Source organism: Falco biarmicus, chromosome 10 (genome assembly GCF_023638135.1).
Source record: "Falco biarmicus isolate bFalBia1 chromosome 10, bFalBia1.pri, whole genome shotgun sequence".
NCBI lineage: Eukaryota > Metazoa > Chordata > Aves > Falconiformes > Falconidae > Falco > Falco biarmicus.
In genome coordinates, this window is record NC_079297.1 from 36,807,911 (window position 1) to 36,825,418 (window position 17,508).

Sequence of the window (17,508 nt, forward strand, 5' to 3'; positions counted from 1 at the left end):
AGGTAAAATGGGAAGATTTTAGAGATAAATCAGAAACACCTATGTGTTTATACTTTTGCCTAAGTAAAAGTGTATCCTCATGTCTGTTTGTGTCGATAAGTGATAAACTCTGTCTTATTAACTTCAGTTCATTATCACTTACTAATTTGATTTTTGTACCTAATTACTTACAAACTTCCTCTCCCCAATCTTGTAATGTGTTTACAGTATTATTTGTCTATGTGTGCATCAGACTTGCGTGTGCTATATTTTGAAGCAATCATGGGGCAGTCTAGCTTCTGTCAGCCCTGACACCTTTTTGTTTTCCTGGGTGCTTGGCCTTTCAAAAGAGTCACCTAATGAAGTTCTCACTTATGTGAAAAAAGATAAAGGCTCTGGGTGACTTCTGCTGAGCCATGCTAATGTGCAGCCATTGATGTCCTGTTTTAATATTTCTCCTCTTGAGTTCAGTTTTATTCGTTACATCACTTCTTTTTTTTTATTGCTGTTTTTCTGAGAAAAAATATTATTAACAGTTTTAGTTGTCTGTAACGGGAGGGATGATTTGGTGGATTTTGCTGCAAGTTTCTGTCAAGTGCAAGGAATTGGTCTTGTGTGTCTCAAAAGAATTGTGAAAAATATCCCAAACTACTAGCTCTGTGTTTAATAAGTGAATGTTTTAAGTCTTCTTCATTGCTTGTGTCATGTTTTAAAAAGAAACACACAGTTGTTTGGGAACTGGAAGCTGTCTATGCCTAGTGTATAGTGGATAGCATCCAGTTTGGGTCTTAAATGTTTTGCTTCCAAAGTGCATTACGTTCTTTTAAGGCAAGCAGCAGTCCTGCGGGGTGGTGGGCATAGCTGAAGCTGCTCAGGGAAGGGGTTTGGAGGCAGAGGCTGCAGGGCTGGGCAGCCTTGCTCTCCAGCTGGGGGAAGAGGCTTTCTGGGGGTTACAGGCATTTGGGCTGAGTTTGCTGCAGCTCCCTGGCTGTCCCAGATCTTACCTTTTGGAGTCAGGACCTCCTCCCTAAGGACTCACTGGGGCGGCGGGGACTGGGGAAACAAACCCTTATATTCCCACTCTCTTTCTGATAGTTGCTTTGAAATTTTGTTTTATTTAAAAATGGAATCAGACCTAGGTTGTGTTTCAGATGGCAAATGTCAGATTTTATTTATCTGGGGCCTTTGGGGGATTGGTTATAAAAGGGAGCGAGGGCAGAGTCTGTTAAGCTCTGGCTTAATTGGGGTTTCTCTTTGCAGTTTATTAGAATTTGGAACTGCAAGAAGGCAAATATTTGAAACACATTGAGGGGGTTGTGTGGTGGTGATTCAGCTGTAGTAGCCCTTACAATGGGAAAGAACAAGGAATGCTTTTTTCCTGAGGGGCTAGAAAATAGCAAATCTTAGAGGTAGGCTAAAGCTAATGTTATTTTGTGGTTTCACCTGAGAATGTGCAACCCAAAAACTCAGTGTATGAAGAGCAATAAACTATCCAACATGAGGCAGGATCACTGAAAGGTTACCAGCTGTTTTTTAAGGTAATCCAATACTAGTGACATTTCTGTTTGTATAGATAATGTATAGATAATTTGTGATTGCATAATTATCTGTTCTCACTCTAAGTTCTTGCTAGACTGCACTGCATTATTTTAATTTTTTTTTTTTTTTATTTACAGCTTTCTTATTGTGCTGATATGCCTTATCTTCAGTGTGCTTTCTACAATTGAACAATATGCAGCTCTGGCTACAGGGACGTTATTTTGGATGGTATGTATGTGGACGTTTATGTGAATTGATGCATATTTGTTCTTAATGTGCAAGTTCTGATCTCCTGAACTAATACCATATCAAGCAGAATGTTCCTTATGGTTTAATTGGCAAGAGGCTCTTCTGCTTTTCTGTAATGAAGTCTGTAAAACCACAGAAACACCAAAAATCATGGTAAGACAAAACCCCAAGTCTTAGCCTATATGGCTTATACTGAAGGCATCTGTACACAGTTACCTTCTGTTTATAGCAAGCATGTGAATAAATGACTATTATTTTACTTGTGAAAGCATGGTCACTGTGTTGAGAAAATGCTAACTAGCAATTTAAATGTTTGTTCAAAATAGTTCTTGTAGCAGTGCACCAGTACTATCATTGTTACGTATAACATCATTATTAACATGAAAAAGTTCACTTAACCCCATCAATAATAATGAACTTTGTCAGTGTATCTATTCAATATGCTAGGGTTTTATACCTAATACGAATACTGTACGTATAAGAATATAGTATATTAAATTTAGTGTCAATCACATTATTTCTATTTCACGTATCTTCATGTCTGGTATATTATTTTTAAATAACTTGTAAGTTATTTGAACTCTTATGTGTAACATCATTATTAGTTGCCAGCTAAGAGAATCTATACATGTATTTCTGCATCCAGTATCTTTTCTGTTTTGTGGTTTGTGGTTCTTTTTGTACAGATTTAAATTGGTTTGGTTTCTTTTTTATCCATAGCTAGTAGTTATGGATACTTCTGCCAATTTCTATGATGAATTTCACTTGTGATCTCACTCATCTTTGCAATATATCAATATTTTACACGTGTGTTGATTCAGTGAAATAACTTCTAGTGACAACATAACAAGTGATTTCATTCCACCCTTAACCTCCCATGAAATCATGGAACTCATTTTGTGTGTCCGTACTGTATGTAGTGTGTACTGTCTATATGTGTGTAATACTTACAGGCCAGTCAGCCTCACCTCTGTTCTTGGAAAGGTGATGGAACAGCACATCCTGGAGGTCATCTCAAAGCATGTGGAGGAAAAGAACGTAACTAGAAATAGTCACCGTGGATTCACAAAGGGGAAATCACTCCCAACCAACCAGTTAGCCTTCTATGATGGAATGACTGGGTAGACAAGGGGAGAGCAGTGGATGTTGTCTACCTTGACCTCAGCAAGGCTTTTGACACTGTCTCCCGTAACATCCTTGTACATAAACTCAGGAAGTGCGGACTAGATGTGTGGACAGTGAAGTGGGTTGAGAACCGGCTAAAGGCAGAGCTCAGAGGGTTGAGATCAGTGGCACAGAGTCTGGCTGGAGGCTTGCAGCTCGTGGTGTTCCCCAGGTGTCAGTGCTGGGTCTGGTCCTGTTCAACTTACTCATCACTGACCTGGATGAGGGGACAGAGAGTAACCTCAGCAAGGCTGCAGGTGATACAAAACTGGGAGGAGCAGCTGATACATCAGAAGGCTGCACTGGCCTCCAGTGAGACCTGGACAGGCTGGGGAGCTGGGAGGAGAGGGACCTGATGAAGTTCAACAAAGGCCAGTGTCAGGTCCTGCTCCTGGGGAGGAACAACCCCATACATCAGCACAGGCTGGGGCTGACCTGCTGGAAGACAGCACTGAGGAGAAGGACCTGGGAATTCTGGTGGACAGCAATTTGCCCATGGGCCAGCAGTGTGCTCTCGTGGCCAGGGAGTCAGTGGGATCCTGGGGTGCATGAGGAGGAGCAGGGTCAGCAGGTCAAGGGAGGTGATCCTCCACCTCTGCTCTGCCCTGATGAGGCCACTTCTGGAGTGCTGTGTACAGTTCTGGGCTCCCCAGTTTCAGAGAGACAGGGAACTGCTGGAGAGGGTCTTACAGAAGCTACAGAGATTGAGGGGACTGGAGCATCTCCTTTACAAGGAAAAGCTGAGAGAGCTGGGCCTTTTCAGCCTGGAGAAGGCTGAGAGAGGACCTCATCAATGTCTACAAATTCCTTAAGGGCAGGTGTTAGGAGGAGGAGGAGGCCAGGCTGTTTTCAGTGGTGCCCAATGACAGAACACGGGGCAACGGGCACAAATTGTAACACAGGAGGTTCCATCTGAATGTGAGGAAGAACTTTACCTTGAGGATGATGGAGCGCTGGAACAGGCCACCCAGGCTGCGGAGCCATCTCCTCTGGGAACATTCAAAACCTGCCAGGATGTGACTGTGCAGCCTGCTCTAGGAGAACCTGCTTTAGCAGAGGGTTCAACTAGATATCCAGAGATCCCCTGCAGCCCCCAACCAGTCTGGGATTCAGTGTAACATGTATGCAATGTATTCAGGATTACATACAATGTCTGTAATATCCAATATGTATTGGGTCTTCATACTGTTCTGTATTATCGTGCTTTCTAAGTAGTGTGAAACAGTGTTCCTGTTCTACATGTCATAGTTTTTCTTATGATTAATGTAACATTGAAATCTTACTGTCATCTTTTCTTGGGAATTCAGCAGTTGTTTGTTCATTCAGTATTGGTATATTCTGATATCTTCAAGAAATTGAAGGGGATTACAGTGATCCATTGGTCCAAAGCAGTAGATGGGCCAGTATGCTCTCTGCTTTATCGGGTTTTGGTGGGACTTGCAAAAGAGTCATGGCACCTTGCAACACAAATATGAACGTTAGCATCTGGTTCCTGTTAGTGTCATCTTAGCAAAATTTCCTATTCTGTTCTTATTTTAAGATTTTACTTTCACTCTAATATTTCATTACATTTAATTTTGACAGTTTGTAACTGAATTCTTAAGGAGGGAGTTAATCACAGATGACTGGCTTAAGAGAAACTGTAAAATGCAAAGAAAGAAGAAAAAAGAAAGTGTAACAGCATACAGGGATGAAAAAACATAGTGATGTAAGGGGACTTATTAAAGCTTATAAGAGCACTCTTTCTTTGCAGTAGGAATTAATTTCTCTTTTGTGTTTGTAGAAGGACTTTTAGTTATATCACAATAATAATTTTAATTTGGAGCCAGACACTGGAAGTAGGTAGCGTTGTTGTAGGTGAGCAAAAGAAGGGCAAACAAGTTGATTTACAAACTAACGCTGAGCGTGAGAGACCTCAAAGGTGCAGCAGTGTAACCTACCAGGAGGAGTATTGGTAATCTTGAAAAAAGTTTTTTTGCTTGGGGATTAACTGGGACAGTGAGAAGGGAGGGAGCTTTTGGCCATGTGGAATTTGAGATTTATGAGACCTTTCATGAAACTTGAGTTACACAGCCCAAGTGTGTGCTCTGTGAGATTGAAATAATTAAAGTAATACTTAGGGACCTTTAACTCTTCTTTTCTGAAGATTGTAAGTCGAGTCCACCTTTCTCTATTTTCATTCCAAAGGGAAAATTACTGAAACTTTGTCAAGAGCAGATTGCTTTTTATTTAGACAGTATTTACTATGTAGGGTAGAATTCTTTCTAAATGAATTCTGCTTTGCAGTGCATCAAATATAAGGCTGAGACAGTGGTACCAAACATACCATGTCATGCTCTGAAATTTTGCCTACTTGAGATTTGTGGACTTCCTGTATTTTGGAGGGGGAGGATTTGACCAGGCACCCATAGGTCTGAAATTCAAGAAATATCTTTATTATGCTGAATGTCTAGAAATGAGTGCTCAGCGTTAGCATGTGGGTATGCTGAGCTGAACAGCCCCATGGAGCGAGTCTGGTTAGATGAGCTTACTGCATGGGCACTGTAAATCTGATTCATCTTGAAAATGAGAAGGAATAACTGCAAAAGCACGTGTGTTATCTGCAAACTACTGTGTAACAGAATCCCTTCTACAGCCCACTTGAATTCCATGGCATGGAAGATGCACATTTGGAAAAGTGCAGAATCTGTTCCTCCTGACTGAAAAACTAGTCAACAAGACCCTTGAAAACACTCACAATTAAGAGCTATACTGCTTTATTTCCTGTGTAGCCAAAGGATTTTGCTCTGACCCTGTGAAAGATCTAAGCACCTCCACTTCAGCAGATAGTCATTTTGAAACCAGAGACTAGTTGCATTAAAGTTACAGATGGAAGCTGTGTCTCTTTTTTGTGAACAAGAATTTCATGCTTCAATAATATAGTCATATAAGATGTTCCAATTATATGAAAATAAGAGCTAAAAAAGCTGTTGGGATTATAGGTATATGTTGTTTTCTTTTTATTCTGGAGCTCCTTGTCTTATAACATCACTTCCCACTACTAGAGGAGGAAATACAAGATGTTATTTTATCAGTAATTTTAAAGCATTTAAAAATGCTTCTCTTTTTCATGACAAGAGAAATGCAAGCTTAAGACTGGAAAAATAAACCAGGGAAAGTTTATATGTGTTCCAAGTGGTGTTCCAGTTCTAGACAAAAAGCTTACAATTAGCTGTTGAATCTTTCTCTGCTTGTCACCACACTTCAGAAGGCAAAGAGCCTTGATGAAAGCTATACCTAAATGCAGTTGTAATGGGAGATTAGGGGAGAATTGGCCTTTTGTTAGTTTCCAGAATGCAGTGAAAACTGTTTAAATTTGCATGTGTTTATTTTATCTTTTTTTTCACTAGATGGTGCTGTTGGAGGGGTTTGACTCCAGTTACTCATTGGCACTTGCCCAGCGAGAGCTGGAGTCTGAGCCAAGACTGTGAAAGGATCATCATTTTGAAGGGTATATGTACACTTGGCCCATTTAAAATAGTGGTGTGGGAGAGCTTTTGCCATGACTCATAAAGAGAATGTGGTATATCTGTATAAAAATTGATTTTGAGACTACAATATTTAAACTATGGAAAAAAGTAATTCAGAGATGTATGTTCCCAGAGAGGCCATATTTTTCTTTTATTTTCATAAGCAAGGATTTTATGGTGCCAGAACACAGCAGAATGCCGTTATCTCAGCATGATCTAAGAAAATCCAAGTGCCTGATCCAAGGGGATTAAATATTCTGCTGAACCAAGGGATATTTAGTGTGCCTGAAAAAGCTATTTTCTGGTAGGAATCTCATTTCAATATTGATTCAAAAAAAAAAAAAAAAAAAAAAGGAAGGTTATGTTTTCATGATGAAAGTGTAAGCTCTTGCCAGCATTCTGTTTTCTGAGTACCTTTTATACTATAGCTTACTTCTTACTGAAGAAATTAAACAATTTTTAAACACTAAAAAGACCATCAATTGAGAGATAAGAGTTTTGGGTGGTAAACATCAATGTTATTTGCATTGAAATTATTCCTACAATTAAGTGTCACGGAGTCTAGGCCTACGAGAAACCTAAATTTATTTTTTTTAATATTGTCTTTTGAGTATAACCCTTGGGTTTAGTTTGCTGGAGTGTTTTATGGGCCTTGTGAGAAAGAAAAAAACCTACAGCTTTTGATTCTGAAGATGGTCTTCACAGAAAACAAAGGGTTCAAATAATTTGAGGTGCTTCCAACATTATTTTTTTTTTCCTCTGATTATCTTCTTTGGTTAAGAAGGTCAAGAGAGACACTTATGATCTGGACACTGGTGCATTTTCATCCTTTTTGAAAAATTAAATGGGGTTAATGTTTCTAAAGAATGCCTGGTGATAGCCCTACAGGTTGATCTAATTATAGATTCTCTTTAAAGAACAACTGTAGCTGAGAAAGTGAAAAATTTGTCTTTGCAGCCTCAGCAATGTCCCCTGGTCGGGCCTAGAATGAGGTGAGCTGATGTAGATGATGTGTGTGGTGGACTCGTACTCTTTAATCCTTTTCCTTTGCTGGATCTGCAGATGGAAGTGTCCAGGGAATCGCCGACTGCATTTCCTTTCTGCCATTCCCTTGATAGCTGAAGTTGAGAATCTCTGCTTTCATTTAAAGTAATCTTTATATTGTAGTAAAAAGGCCAAATGTGAGTGATTCGAAGGCTCAGGAAACATGAATAGAAATGAAAATCGCCCTCCCCGCTTCTAATTAGGTGACAGTATAGTTAGTAGCTGGAACAAGGAGCTTCCTCTGACTCTGAACCCAGGTGTTTCTTGCTGCACTTCAGTCTGTGGTTCTGATGTTTTTAGCTGAGCTGTGCTGGCAGAAAATGTGAGTGCTTCTAATCTACTTCATTGCAAAATCAGCTGTGTTGGTTTGAAATGCTGCTAGTAGTAACATCTTAACTTGTTCCAGCTGTTTGCAAAGCAATCCCTTGTCAACTCCCCTGGTCTGTATATCAGAATTATGTGTTTAATGTAAATGTGATGTTAAAGGGATTTAATTGATTTTGTTATGAAGGTTGCGTGAACATGCTTTTAGTCCAGCTTAAATTCTGCTTTATGTCCATTCTGAACGGGTCTGAGGGAGACAAATCAGATGCTTCTAAAGTGGAAATAAGATTGGCTGTCAGGGACAGTTGAATCAACTTAACGAAATGGGCTTTAAAAAAACAAGAGGAAAGCTTATTGTTATTTTAGCGGAGATGAAGTCTGAACTGAATAGGAATTCCAAGGAGTGAAGAGGTGAGATTGAAGGAAAGTATGCTAAGATCAGTGACGGAAAGGTGAGCTGCTTTTTGTTTTTACATGTGCTAAAAACCAGTTGCAGAAGGGAGCGATCGTTTCTCCTTAAAATCCGCATAGGGCAGCATTGGACCACACTGGGTCCTTCTGGGGTGGCTGGATTCAGACCTTGGGTTGTGTCCTGAAGTAGATCAAAATATCTTTTGGAAGAAGTGCACTATTAATAAAGAAATATTTTTTCACATGGGCTTGGGGAATTTTATATACGAGTAATCAATAAAAATAATTCTGAGAAAAAGGTGAAAGAAAAATTGCTACCATAGACAACTCTGGCCACTTTGTAGTTGTAGCCACAAAATACATGCTGTTTGGCCTGCATGCTTCTCATCATATAGATAGCCTTATAGAAAAAAGTGAGAAAAATTAAAGCTTTCAGTGAAAGGAATTGGACAAATATTTGCATGGAGGAGAAAGAAAAAGACAGTGCATTTGTCAGCACACTGAAAGATTTCCAGTATGTTATATCTCTCCAGGTATGCTTTTGCCATTGTCTTAGATGTTTCCTTTTCAGTGAGGAAATAAGTTTATTTGGCTAAACTTCTGTAAATTTACCACCAAAAGTGACTTTCAGTTGTATGTGGTAAGAATAAGCAGTCATTTTCATAGAAAGAAAACTCTTTTTACATGTATTGCATCTATTTCTTCTAGCAGGTTCAGAAGTTCTGGGTTTGAATTCTGTTTTTAGTCTGCTGCACTGGAGTGTGTAAAGATAAGCCTGGATGCAGCAAATTACTTACTTCCATTTCTGACTTTTCTAATAATTATGGGTGGTGGTGGAAATCCCTCTTTCTGGATTTCCGTACCTGGAATTCTTTGGTGGCATACACCGTCATTTAAAATAAAGTCTGCAACTACATCACGGTGAATAAAGGAATCAGAATTTAGCATTTGTCCCCACAGTATGCTGGGATGAGATGGCTATGAAGCACCAAGCGTTTATTGGGGCTCAAACTCTGAAGACCAAGACCAAGGCAGGCTCTGGGAAGAGCGGCCTTCCCCAGGCTAGCAGTGGAGCTGGTGACAGCTTGCAGGCCAGCACGGAGCACCGGTGATGGATTGGTGCCGTCTGCTGGCTGCTTGGCGGCCTACGTGATCCGACGTGGCGATCTCCCTCGCTTGGCGGCCTATGACGTGGCGATCTCCCTCGCTTGGCGGCCTATGACGTGGCGATCTCCCTCGCTTGGCGGCCTACGTGATCCGACGTGGCGATCTCCCTCGCTTGGCGGCCTATGACGTGGCGATCTCCCTCGCTTGGCGGCCTATGACGTGGCGATCTCCCTCGCTTGGCGGCCTATGACGTGGCGATCTCCCTCGCTTGGCGGCTGGGGGGGTTGGCCGAGTGACACAGGCCAAGGTGGCAGTTGTGCTGAGCAACCTTCCCAGCTTTCCGTATATGAACTACAGTAGCGTGACAGTTTTCAGAAAACCTTGCTTTTGTGTTGTATGCCGTGTTTTGAAAAATAGGGGGATCCATGCTCCAGAGTTATGAGTAGTTCACCTTTCTCAAGAGCTTGTGTTTGCACTTATAAGACACAGTATACTGGTGTTTTATTTGTTTAATTTTTCACATAGCTGCATTCCAATAAATTCTGTTTGAAGCTGCGTTTAAGAAAATACCATCACTGAAAAAAAGGGTGTTTCATTCACTGTTACATCTATTGTTCACTTTTTATCAAACTTTCTACTTAAGGGTTAAAGTTTAACTAAACTTTTTGGGGGTGTAAATCCATGTCAAACTGAGAGCCTTTGCTTGGTAAACTCTAAAGAAACATGGTAAATATATTTTCTTGGAAATTATACACATTTTTCACTATTTAGTATTTTAGTAAACAGAGTTATACAAATTTCATCCTGAAAAAAAAAAACCAAAAACAAAACCAAAAAATGCCAAACTATGAAATACTGGTGCATAGTAGAGCTAAGCAGTGAAAAGAAAGATTTTTAAATTTAGGATTTATGTGGATTAGTGTGTAATGTTTGCAGTGACAGGTGTTTCCTTTATGCTTTGCCCAAATGTCTGGAAAGTAGTTTGTCATTAAGTGCTACATTCAGTGTGTATCTCAATTTCAGTATAACTGGAGGGTCTATGGCTTTGTTAGGTCCTTGTTTTCACATCTGACCTCAGCCAGCTGGAGTCTATTGTTTTAAGCGTAATGTAACAGCTGACATAACATAACGGGTATCAAGCTGAAAAACTGAAACAGTGCAGTGAACTGATGCAAAGAGGGGAGAAAGGGAGAAGTTGAGAAGGAGGGACAGGGGCAAAACTAGCTTCATGATTCAAAGTGGAAGCTTGCTGGCGTGTTTTCCCAGGGGGAATTAGCTAGCAAATAATGGGATGAGTCTGTTGAAGTTCTATTTGCAATTGATTACATATGATAGACTACTGAGACAGGTTTGAGTTTGCCAGCTGTCACTAGTTGGTGGCTCTTGAATGGCTTTAAGTGGCCCTTGGTAGGCAAAACTGGAATAAACTGCAGGTGTGGTGTAATTGTAGTACAGAAAAGTGCCAGTGGCTTAGAAAAGAGGAGATTCCAGGAGTCTGTACAGAGAAAAATAACTTAAATTGAATACATTAAGAATTTTATTTTGTCATATTGGATTAAGTGGGTTCCACTAACTAGCTAAAAAACAAAAGCAAGTGGACTTCTTGGTGGCTTTCTTTTTCTTGGCAATTTCTAAAGTAAGCTTTTGTGAGTTCATTTTCTAGAAACTTAATTATTTCATTTCTTGACTTACGCGTTTGATGGTAGGAAACTGCATCTCAGCTTTGAGCGCTAACTGCTCTTGGGAGGGGAAGGAATGAATGAACATCCTGTTAGAAACTTGCCATGCCATGAAAAAAGTGACAAATATCTGACTGTGCACAGAGAAAGAACAAGAAGGTATAGAGATCACCCTCTTATTTCTTCATATGTATTTATGTATATGCTTCTTTACATATCTATATTTCTATATATAGAACATATGTCTATTTTTAGCAATGATTAGAAAAGATACTTTTAGCTGGATTTCATTTGTATTGACTAAAACCTCTGGCAACTCCACCCTACTGAGAGTTTATTCTGTGGTTTCGGGGACTGGGGGTGAGGGGAGGTCAAGACTGTATGTGCTGGGGGTTTTATGTACAGGGATATAGGCGACCAAATTAGGTTCTACATTTATAAGTGAGGGTTTTATGGCATGAGACATGCAATTGTGCAGTATGTTTAACTTTCTGCAGATGAGTAGTCGTCATGATTTCAGTGGAGCTTCCTGTGTGCATAAATATTAACAGGATCGGGGGTAATAGGAAAGGTTTAACAGTGTCTGCTTGTACTTAGGGATAATTTAGAAAGCATGAGAGCTTGATTTTTGTAATTCCAAGCTGTATTTATCTCACATTTAATATTTTAAACTTATTTTTATCTAATACGCTTTTATTTTGGTAGTATGAAAAATGTCAGTGTGACTGCAGTGTCAGTTCTATTACATTTGTCTTGCACAAAGCATTTTTAGGAATGTTTCTTTTGTAATATGGAGCTCAGTCTTATTTTAGCACAGTATCAGAAAGGTCTTGTGAAACAGTTTATTAGAGCTGTTGATTCAGTGACGAGTAATACATAGCATGGGCATTTATGCTTTATCTCAGCTTATAAAATAAATTAGTTCTGTTTTAGAGCTTAGAACTTGGTGTTTGTGCTGAGCTGCTGAAGAAGTCTTGGTAGCCCAGGGAACTGCTGCATACTGCATTTTCTGTTCCACGTTTCTGGCATGTCCTGTACCTTGGCTGCAAACAAGGATGGGTGCCTGTGTGCTCGGGTAGCAAACAGCATCAGAGGCTGTGCAATGGAGTAGGTTCTGTAGGTTTCTCTGAGTTGCCTCTAGGGACCAAACACTGGGACAGATATCCTAAAACTTCTGCACTGCTCAGCTATCCCAGCTGTTCATTGATTCTGGGGACCCTGTACCTCAGTGTATTGTTTACATTAGGTATTTCCACCAAACGCATTGAACATGAGCATATTTTTAAGATGGTGAGGGATCAAGAATTGTTATCTCAGAAACAGCAGGACTTTGAAGAACTAAAAAAAAAATAACCAAAATGCCTGTTGTCACACCCAGTCTGTGAAAGCAAGGTATGTACTTCCTCGCTTGGATGGTTTCCCTTATGCTGATGGCACTGAGGCTGATCCTTTGTTTCTCCAGCATGCTGTTGACATCCTTATTAAGGTACCTTTCAGAAACACTCCTGTTTGTTGTTTCTGTCAGCTGGACAGGATGTGTTTACATGTGGAATGCCCGCAAAAGGAGGTGATTTACTCGTCCTTTATCCCCCTCTGCAGCTGTTCCTCAGATTAAGGTGAGAAAAAGCACGTCTGCTGCAGAGGTAATCTGCCTGTTCCACGGTTCCCTGCAGCAGGGTGGGTACAATGTATTTAGATGCTGTTTGAGCTGCAACGGTTACAGAACAGTTTCAAATCACAATAGGTGGGTATGATGATGGACCTCCATCTGGCTTGCAGGCAGGGAGCTTGACAGCTACCTTCTAGGAGCTGCTCCAAGCCATTGGTTTAGGATGTGAAACTCAGAACAAGTTATACTTAGTGGCCAGGGCAGCGGAAAAGGGAGGAGGGAAAAATCAAGTACTTACTCGTCCTACTTGTGTAATGCCTTGCAAACACAAATGTACTTAACCTTGCAGCATTCCTAGGAGGTGACTATTAGCAGCTTTACAAGTAAAATCGGGTGACCTGTAGCTTTTCCACCATAACTTGGCTCTGTGAGATAAATCCTTCAGAGAACCCAGGCTGCACTTTCAAGAATGGGTCTCAGCCTGCATAAACTGGCACTGCCAGCTGAAGAAATGGTCCTGCTGCTCCATTCCTTGTGCCAACACAAGCATTTGTGTAGCTATGTTGTAAACTGCCTTGGAGAACCCAGATGGGTTCAAACTAACCTTTTTTTTGGCCAGATTGCTTCTTTTGGCAGCAGTGCTAGTTTAATGTGTTTGTGGAACTGTAGGGTAAGATTTGTTAGAATTTGTTAGAAGTGCGATGGAAACTTTATGTGCAACACAATTTACAAGCGGACTTGTGTGCTATTCTTCTGAGAAAGGGTATTACTATTGTTTTTTACATTATAACCCATGCAGAGGGCTGGTCTGTAAGATCAAGTACAACACCTAGTAGACTGGTCACCCATACATTCTGAAAGATTGTCCCTACCCTCATAGACCTTGCAGCTTGAACAGGCAATATGGTGAAAAGGTGAATGGAAGGATGTGTGAGTAGCCTCTGGCAGCCAGGCACTGAAGCAGAGAAAGGACATAACTTCTGTTATGCAGCTTTGTCCTGCTCCACACATTCAGTTCAGTGATGTGCCTCAGCAATCATAACACTGAAAAGAGAAATATGTTTAATTTCTTGTCTCATTTCCTAAATTAAAATTTTGAAAGCTTTTTTTAATATGAAAGCTGAGATTTTGCCTCTTATTTTACATGCTTAGCTCTGTTTGTGCCTCTCATTAATTTGATGGAATAATGCGTTTTATGTTTACTTTGCATCTGTTTTGCTGCAGGACAGCAGGATATCAGCGTGACAGCTGATTGAGACCAACTTGACTGAAATTAATTTTATCCTACAGGTCTAGGCATGCCTACTATAATCCGGAGCCAGTTATTGAACTCGAATTGGCAGCTAGGCTGTCTCTACAAACAAAAGCTGTTTTGTTCAAACTCAGCTAGAACAGACAGGGTGTAGATGGGGTTGCAGAAGCATGTCTCTCTGGAAAAGCTTAAGAAGCAGTCATTTGCTACCTCTTCGCTGCTGCCCTTCAACAGGATTTTACTTTGCCCAGAACTGGATTGTACTGCATTTACTTTCATAGCCTGCTGCAGTGCCCAGCTGCCCCAGAAAGCTTTGTTTACCACCAAAGGTGGTTAAGACTAATTTGGTTAGATGGAAGAGGGCTAAGAGCACTTCCACAATGGGTTACTGTTGTTCAGCTTTGTGGGTGGTAATCTGCAAGATGAGAGGTTCAGTAATGAGGAGTTGGGTGTGGTAATATCTTCAATCTCTTACTGTCTTTGAAGTGATCGTGAGCACATGGTTGCACACGTCAGTATAGCCTAGTCCCATTATTATGTCATCATTATTATTAATACCATAATGGGCACATCTTTTGTTTTGAATTACTGCAACTATTTTGATAAAAAGGAAAAAAAACCCCACAACCAAGCCCTGCATACCTCTACACAGAATACCAGTACTAAATGTGTGTGCAGCCTAGGCCTGAGTTAGCAACTTACATTACAGATTCCTAGCACGTGCGTGTGCAGATATATATAGATATATAAAAAAGCTGTTGGGATATGAGTGGGATTTTTCAGACATAATGATGTGTTTTCATACTTGCATGTTAGGATTCGGCTCATTAGTGAAACAGTTAATATTTAACCACTATAAGTCATGTGCCTTTTTAAAGCAAACAGAGTTAAAAAGCATGTCAAGAAAAAATACTCTCCTTACTCCCAATTCTGAACTGGAAGCTTAGTGAGTTGCTATCTCAGCCGCAAGGAAAGATGCAAGAAAATTAGGGGCAATATGCTGACTGTATTGAAGTCAAAGTTTCTGCTTTGCATGTGCTTACAAATACAATTGTGATACAGTGGGTAAGGTGGAGGAAATAGGTGAGGGAGTATGTCTGGGACCTTGTAGACCTGGAAAGCAGAACAAGATTTGCAGCAGTAATCAAAATGAGTAATTATTTCTAAACAAATACCTATTTGTGTATTTTGGTAACAAAACTAGGAAATTCCATGTTAAAACGTAGGAAAAATGCTTCCAAGTAGTATAGCAATAAGATAAAATTTCCTTTTCTTTTCTTAATTGGTTAATGGCCAATGAGAGTCAGAGGTGAGAAGCTCAGCCATGCATCAAGTCACACAAAAACGCGCACTGTGACCATTCTGTCCAACGACAAATCCCAAAACAAACAGGCAGCCTGTCAGTCTTTACTTTCTCAAGGTCAACAAACTGTGGTTCTGAAATGCTAGTGAAGCCATTAAGAGACAGCTGTTTCATGACTTGATTCCACTTTTGGAAAGCATCTGAACTCTGGTTTCTGAGTGTTTGGACGCAAGGGACCGTTAGATTTCATGTCCCGGGCAGCTTCATTTGTTTTGTAGCTTATGTGCAGGGATGGTTCTCTCTTTAAAACCAGATCATATCTTCGTAGATACGTAATGAGCTCTGTGATCTGTATCTAAATTGCTGATTTCTTCTCATTTTGTGTCTGTAATTAGCTTTCATTTGGAAAGAAGAGACTAGTGTTTGTAAATGAGCAGAGTAAGGTGTTTTCTTGCGGTTCTTTTCTCACTGCAGTGTTGCTTGCACTCTTTGCTAGGGAGAGGGAGTCCAATTGATGGTAATTTAGACAAATACCCTCTGGCACTTTAAATCTCCATTAAGTTGAGTCAGGTAGGAGGGGCCTAGATCTTAATGTCTCTTTAATATAAAAACTTCTCAGTGCTATGGTTTCTGTAGATTTCCCACAAATGTGTAGATTATTATTATATGCATCTGGTAGGGTGATCATCTGGAAAACAGCAGACGAGAAGTGGGAGGTTTTGTTGCTATGCCTCTTTGAGCATAGAATGGCATAAAGAGCAGGACCGCATCCTGAATAGTCTTAGCGTTAGGTGGCTGTTATGGAGAGAATAAGGAGACAAACAGGAGAATCATCTCATCTTTCTGAAGACCATTACCTCACTCTGAGTTGTCTGTTCCTGGAAACAGCTCTTCATTCTTGCTTTTAAATTTGGTGGGGCATTGACAAAGTTTCTCATAGCTGTTTCTTTTAATATTTGAAGGAGATGTTAAGCTAGGGCTTTTTCACTTAGAGAAACTAGTTACTTTAGAGCATTGGTGCAAGATGATGGGGACTGTCAGTGAAACCTTTTGTGCAAAGGCATAAAAGATGGAGGAAGAAACGTTAAGTGGCTTGGATGAGAGATGAAGCGTGTGATTAGATACTACTTATTTTTGGTTTTCTGTCGCCTCTTGGAACCGGGACTTCTTGAGTATTTTTATTTCTTAATGAACTGCAGATATCCCTCATCCTGGAACTGTATCTTCTGTCATTTCTTCCCTAGCTTGAACTTAAAAATCATTCCTAACTGAAGCAGTCTATAAGGTGTGGAGAATTCAAATGCGCAGAAAGCCAATGTTGAATAAAACTTGGTGGGAGGACTTCTGCCCTTTCATAATTGTGACTTGTGTTGCCTTTCGGAATGTGCATCTAGGCTTTCATGCACAGTATCGCTTTGCTTGCATGTCAGCTTTTTTAAATTAAAATGTCTTTCAGTGACTTTATGTAAGTATTAATCCCGACCTCTATCCCAAGAGGCTTCAGGACCAAAAGAACTGTGAAAATTTTACAACAAAAATGAAAGTTGAACTAGTATAGGATATTCTTTAAAACTGCTACTGTTTTTCGTGTTTATTCTTAGTCTTGGATGTAAGGCTAAAAAACAAACAGTAAAAATCTTGGAAAAGATTTTTGTTTTTCTCTTTTCATTTTGTTTTATTTCCCAGTAAGATAACTTTTATGTGCCGTGGGACCAGGCAGAAAAACAATGGCATCTGACTGACCAGCACAGCAGAGTGATATACAGAACAAAGAAGGCTTTTTATTTGTAATCTCTTAGATTTTTATTCATCTCAATTCATAACACAGGAAATCAATAATTTTCAGTTGCTTTGGTAAAGCAGTATTAGGTCAAAATCAAGCAGTCCTTTTAACAAATGAGCTTACTGTAATGTTCCTGGCCATAAGGCTAAAGTTTCAAAGCAATGTGATTTTTATTTTGATTTATTTATTGTTGGTAGGTTGTCAGACCTTGGTTTGAATTAGGAGCTGTTGTAGAGAGCCAGAAATTGAACTTTCTGTAATATAATCTATCTGTCACTTAGTATCAGTTCCCTAACAATGATGCTAACACATTCAGACTTTAGCATCTGGACCTCACACTTGAGTTTTCAGCCACTAGGTAGGGTTTAATGTTTCAGTGCTTCCATGTAGTTCCTTCCCAGCTATTTCCCATCTGTGTATGACTGTCCCACTTCCCTAGGGGTCACTCACCAGTGCTGCCAATGTCACCAGGCAAGCCTTTTCCCATGAGAAAAATTTTCTTTAACTGTATCACTTGTTAAGCTGTACTAGACTGCTAGATTCATTGCCTTCACCT

At 40.1% G+C, this 17,508-nt stretch overlaps 1 protein-coding gene across 2 annotated transcripts in view; it reads left to right on the top strand.

The window, feature by feature from the left end:
* The window catches only part of KCNQ1 (potassium voltage-gated channel subfamily Q member 1), a 362,823-nt gene that overhangs the window by 47,572 nt on the left and 297,743 nt on the right, over nt 1–17,508 (top strand). For both annotated transcript variants that reach the window (XM_056354505.1, XM_056354506.1), the window contains exon 2: nt 1,656–1,746. In XM_056354505.1, the coding sequence (XP_056210480.1) occupies nt 1,656–1,746 (91 nt within the window). The remainder of the gene's footprint in view (nt 1–1,655; nt 1,747–17,508) is intronic.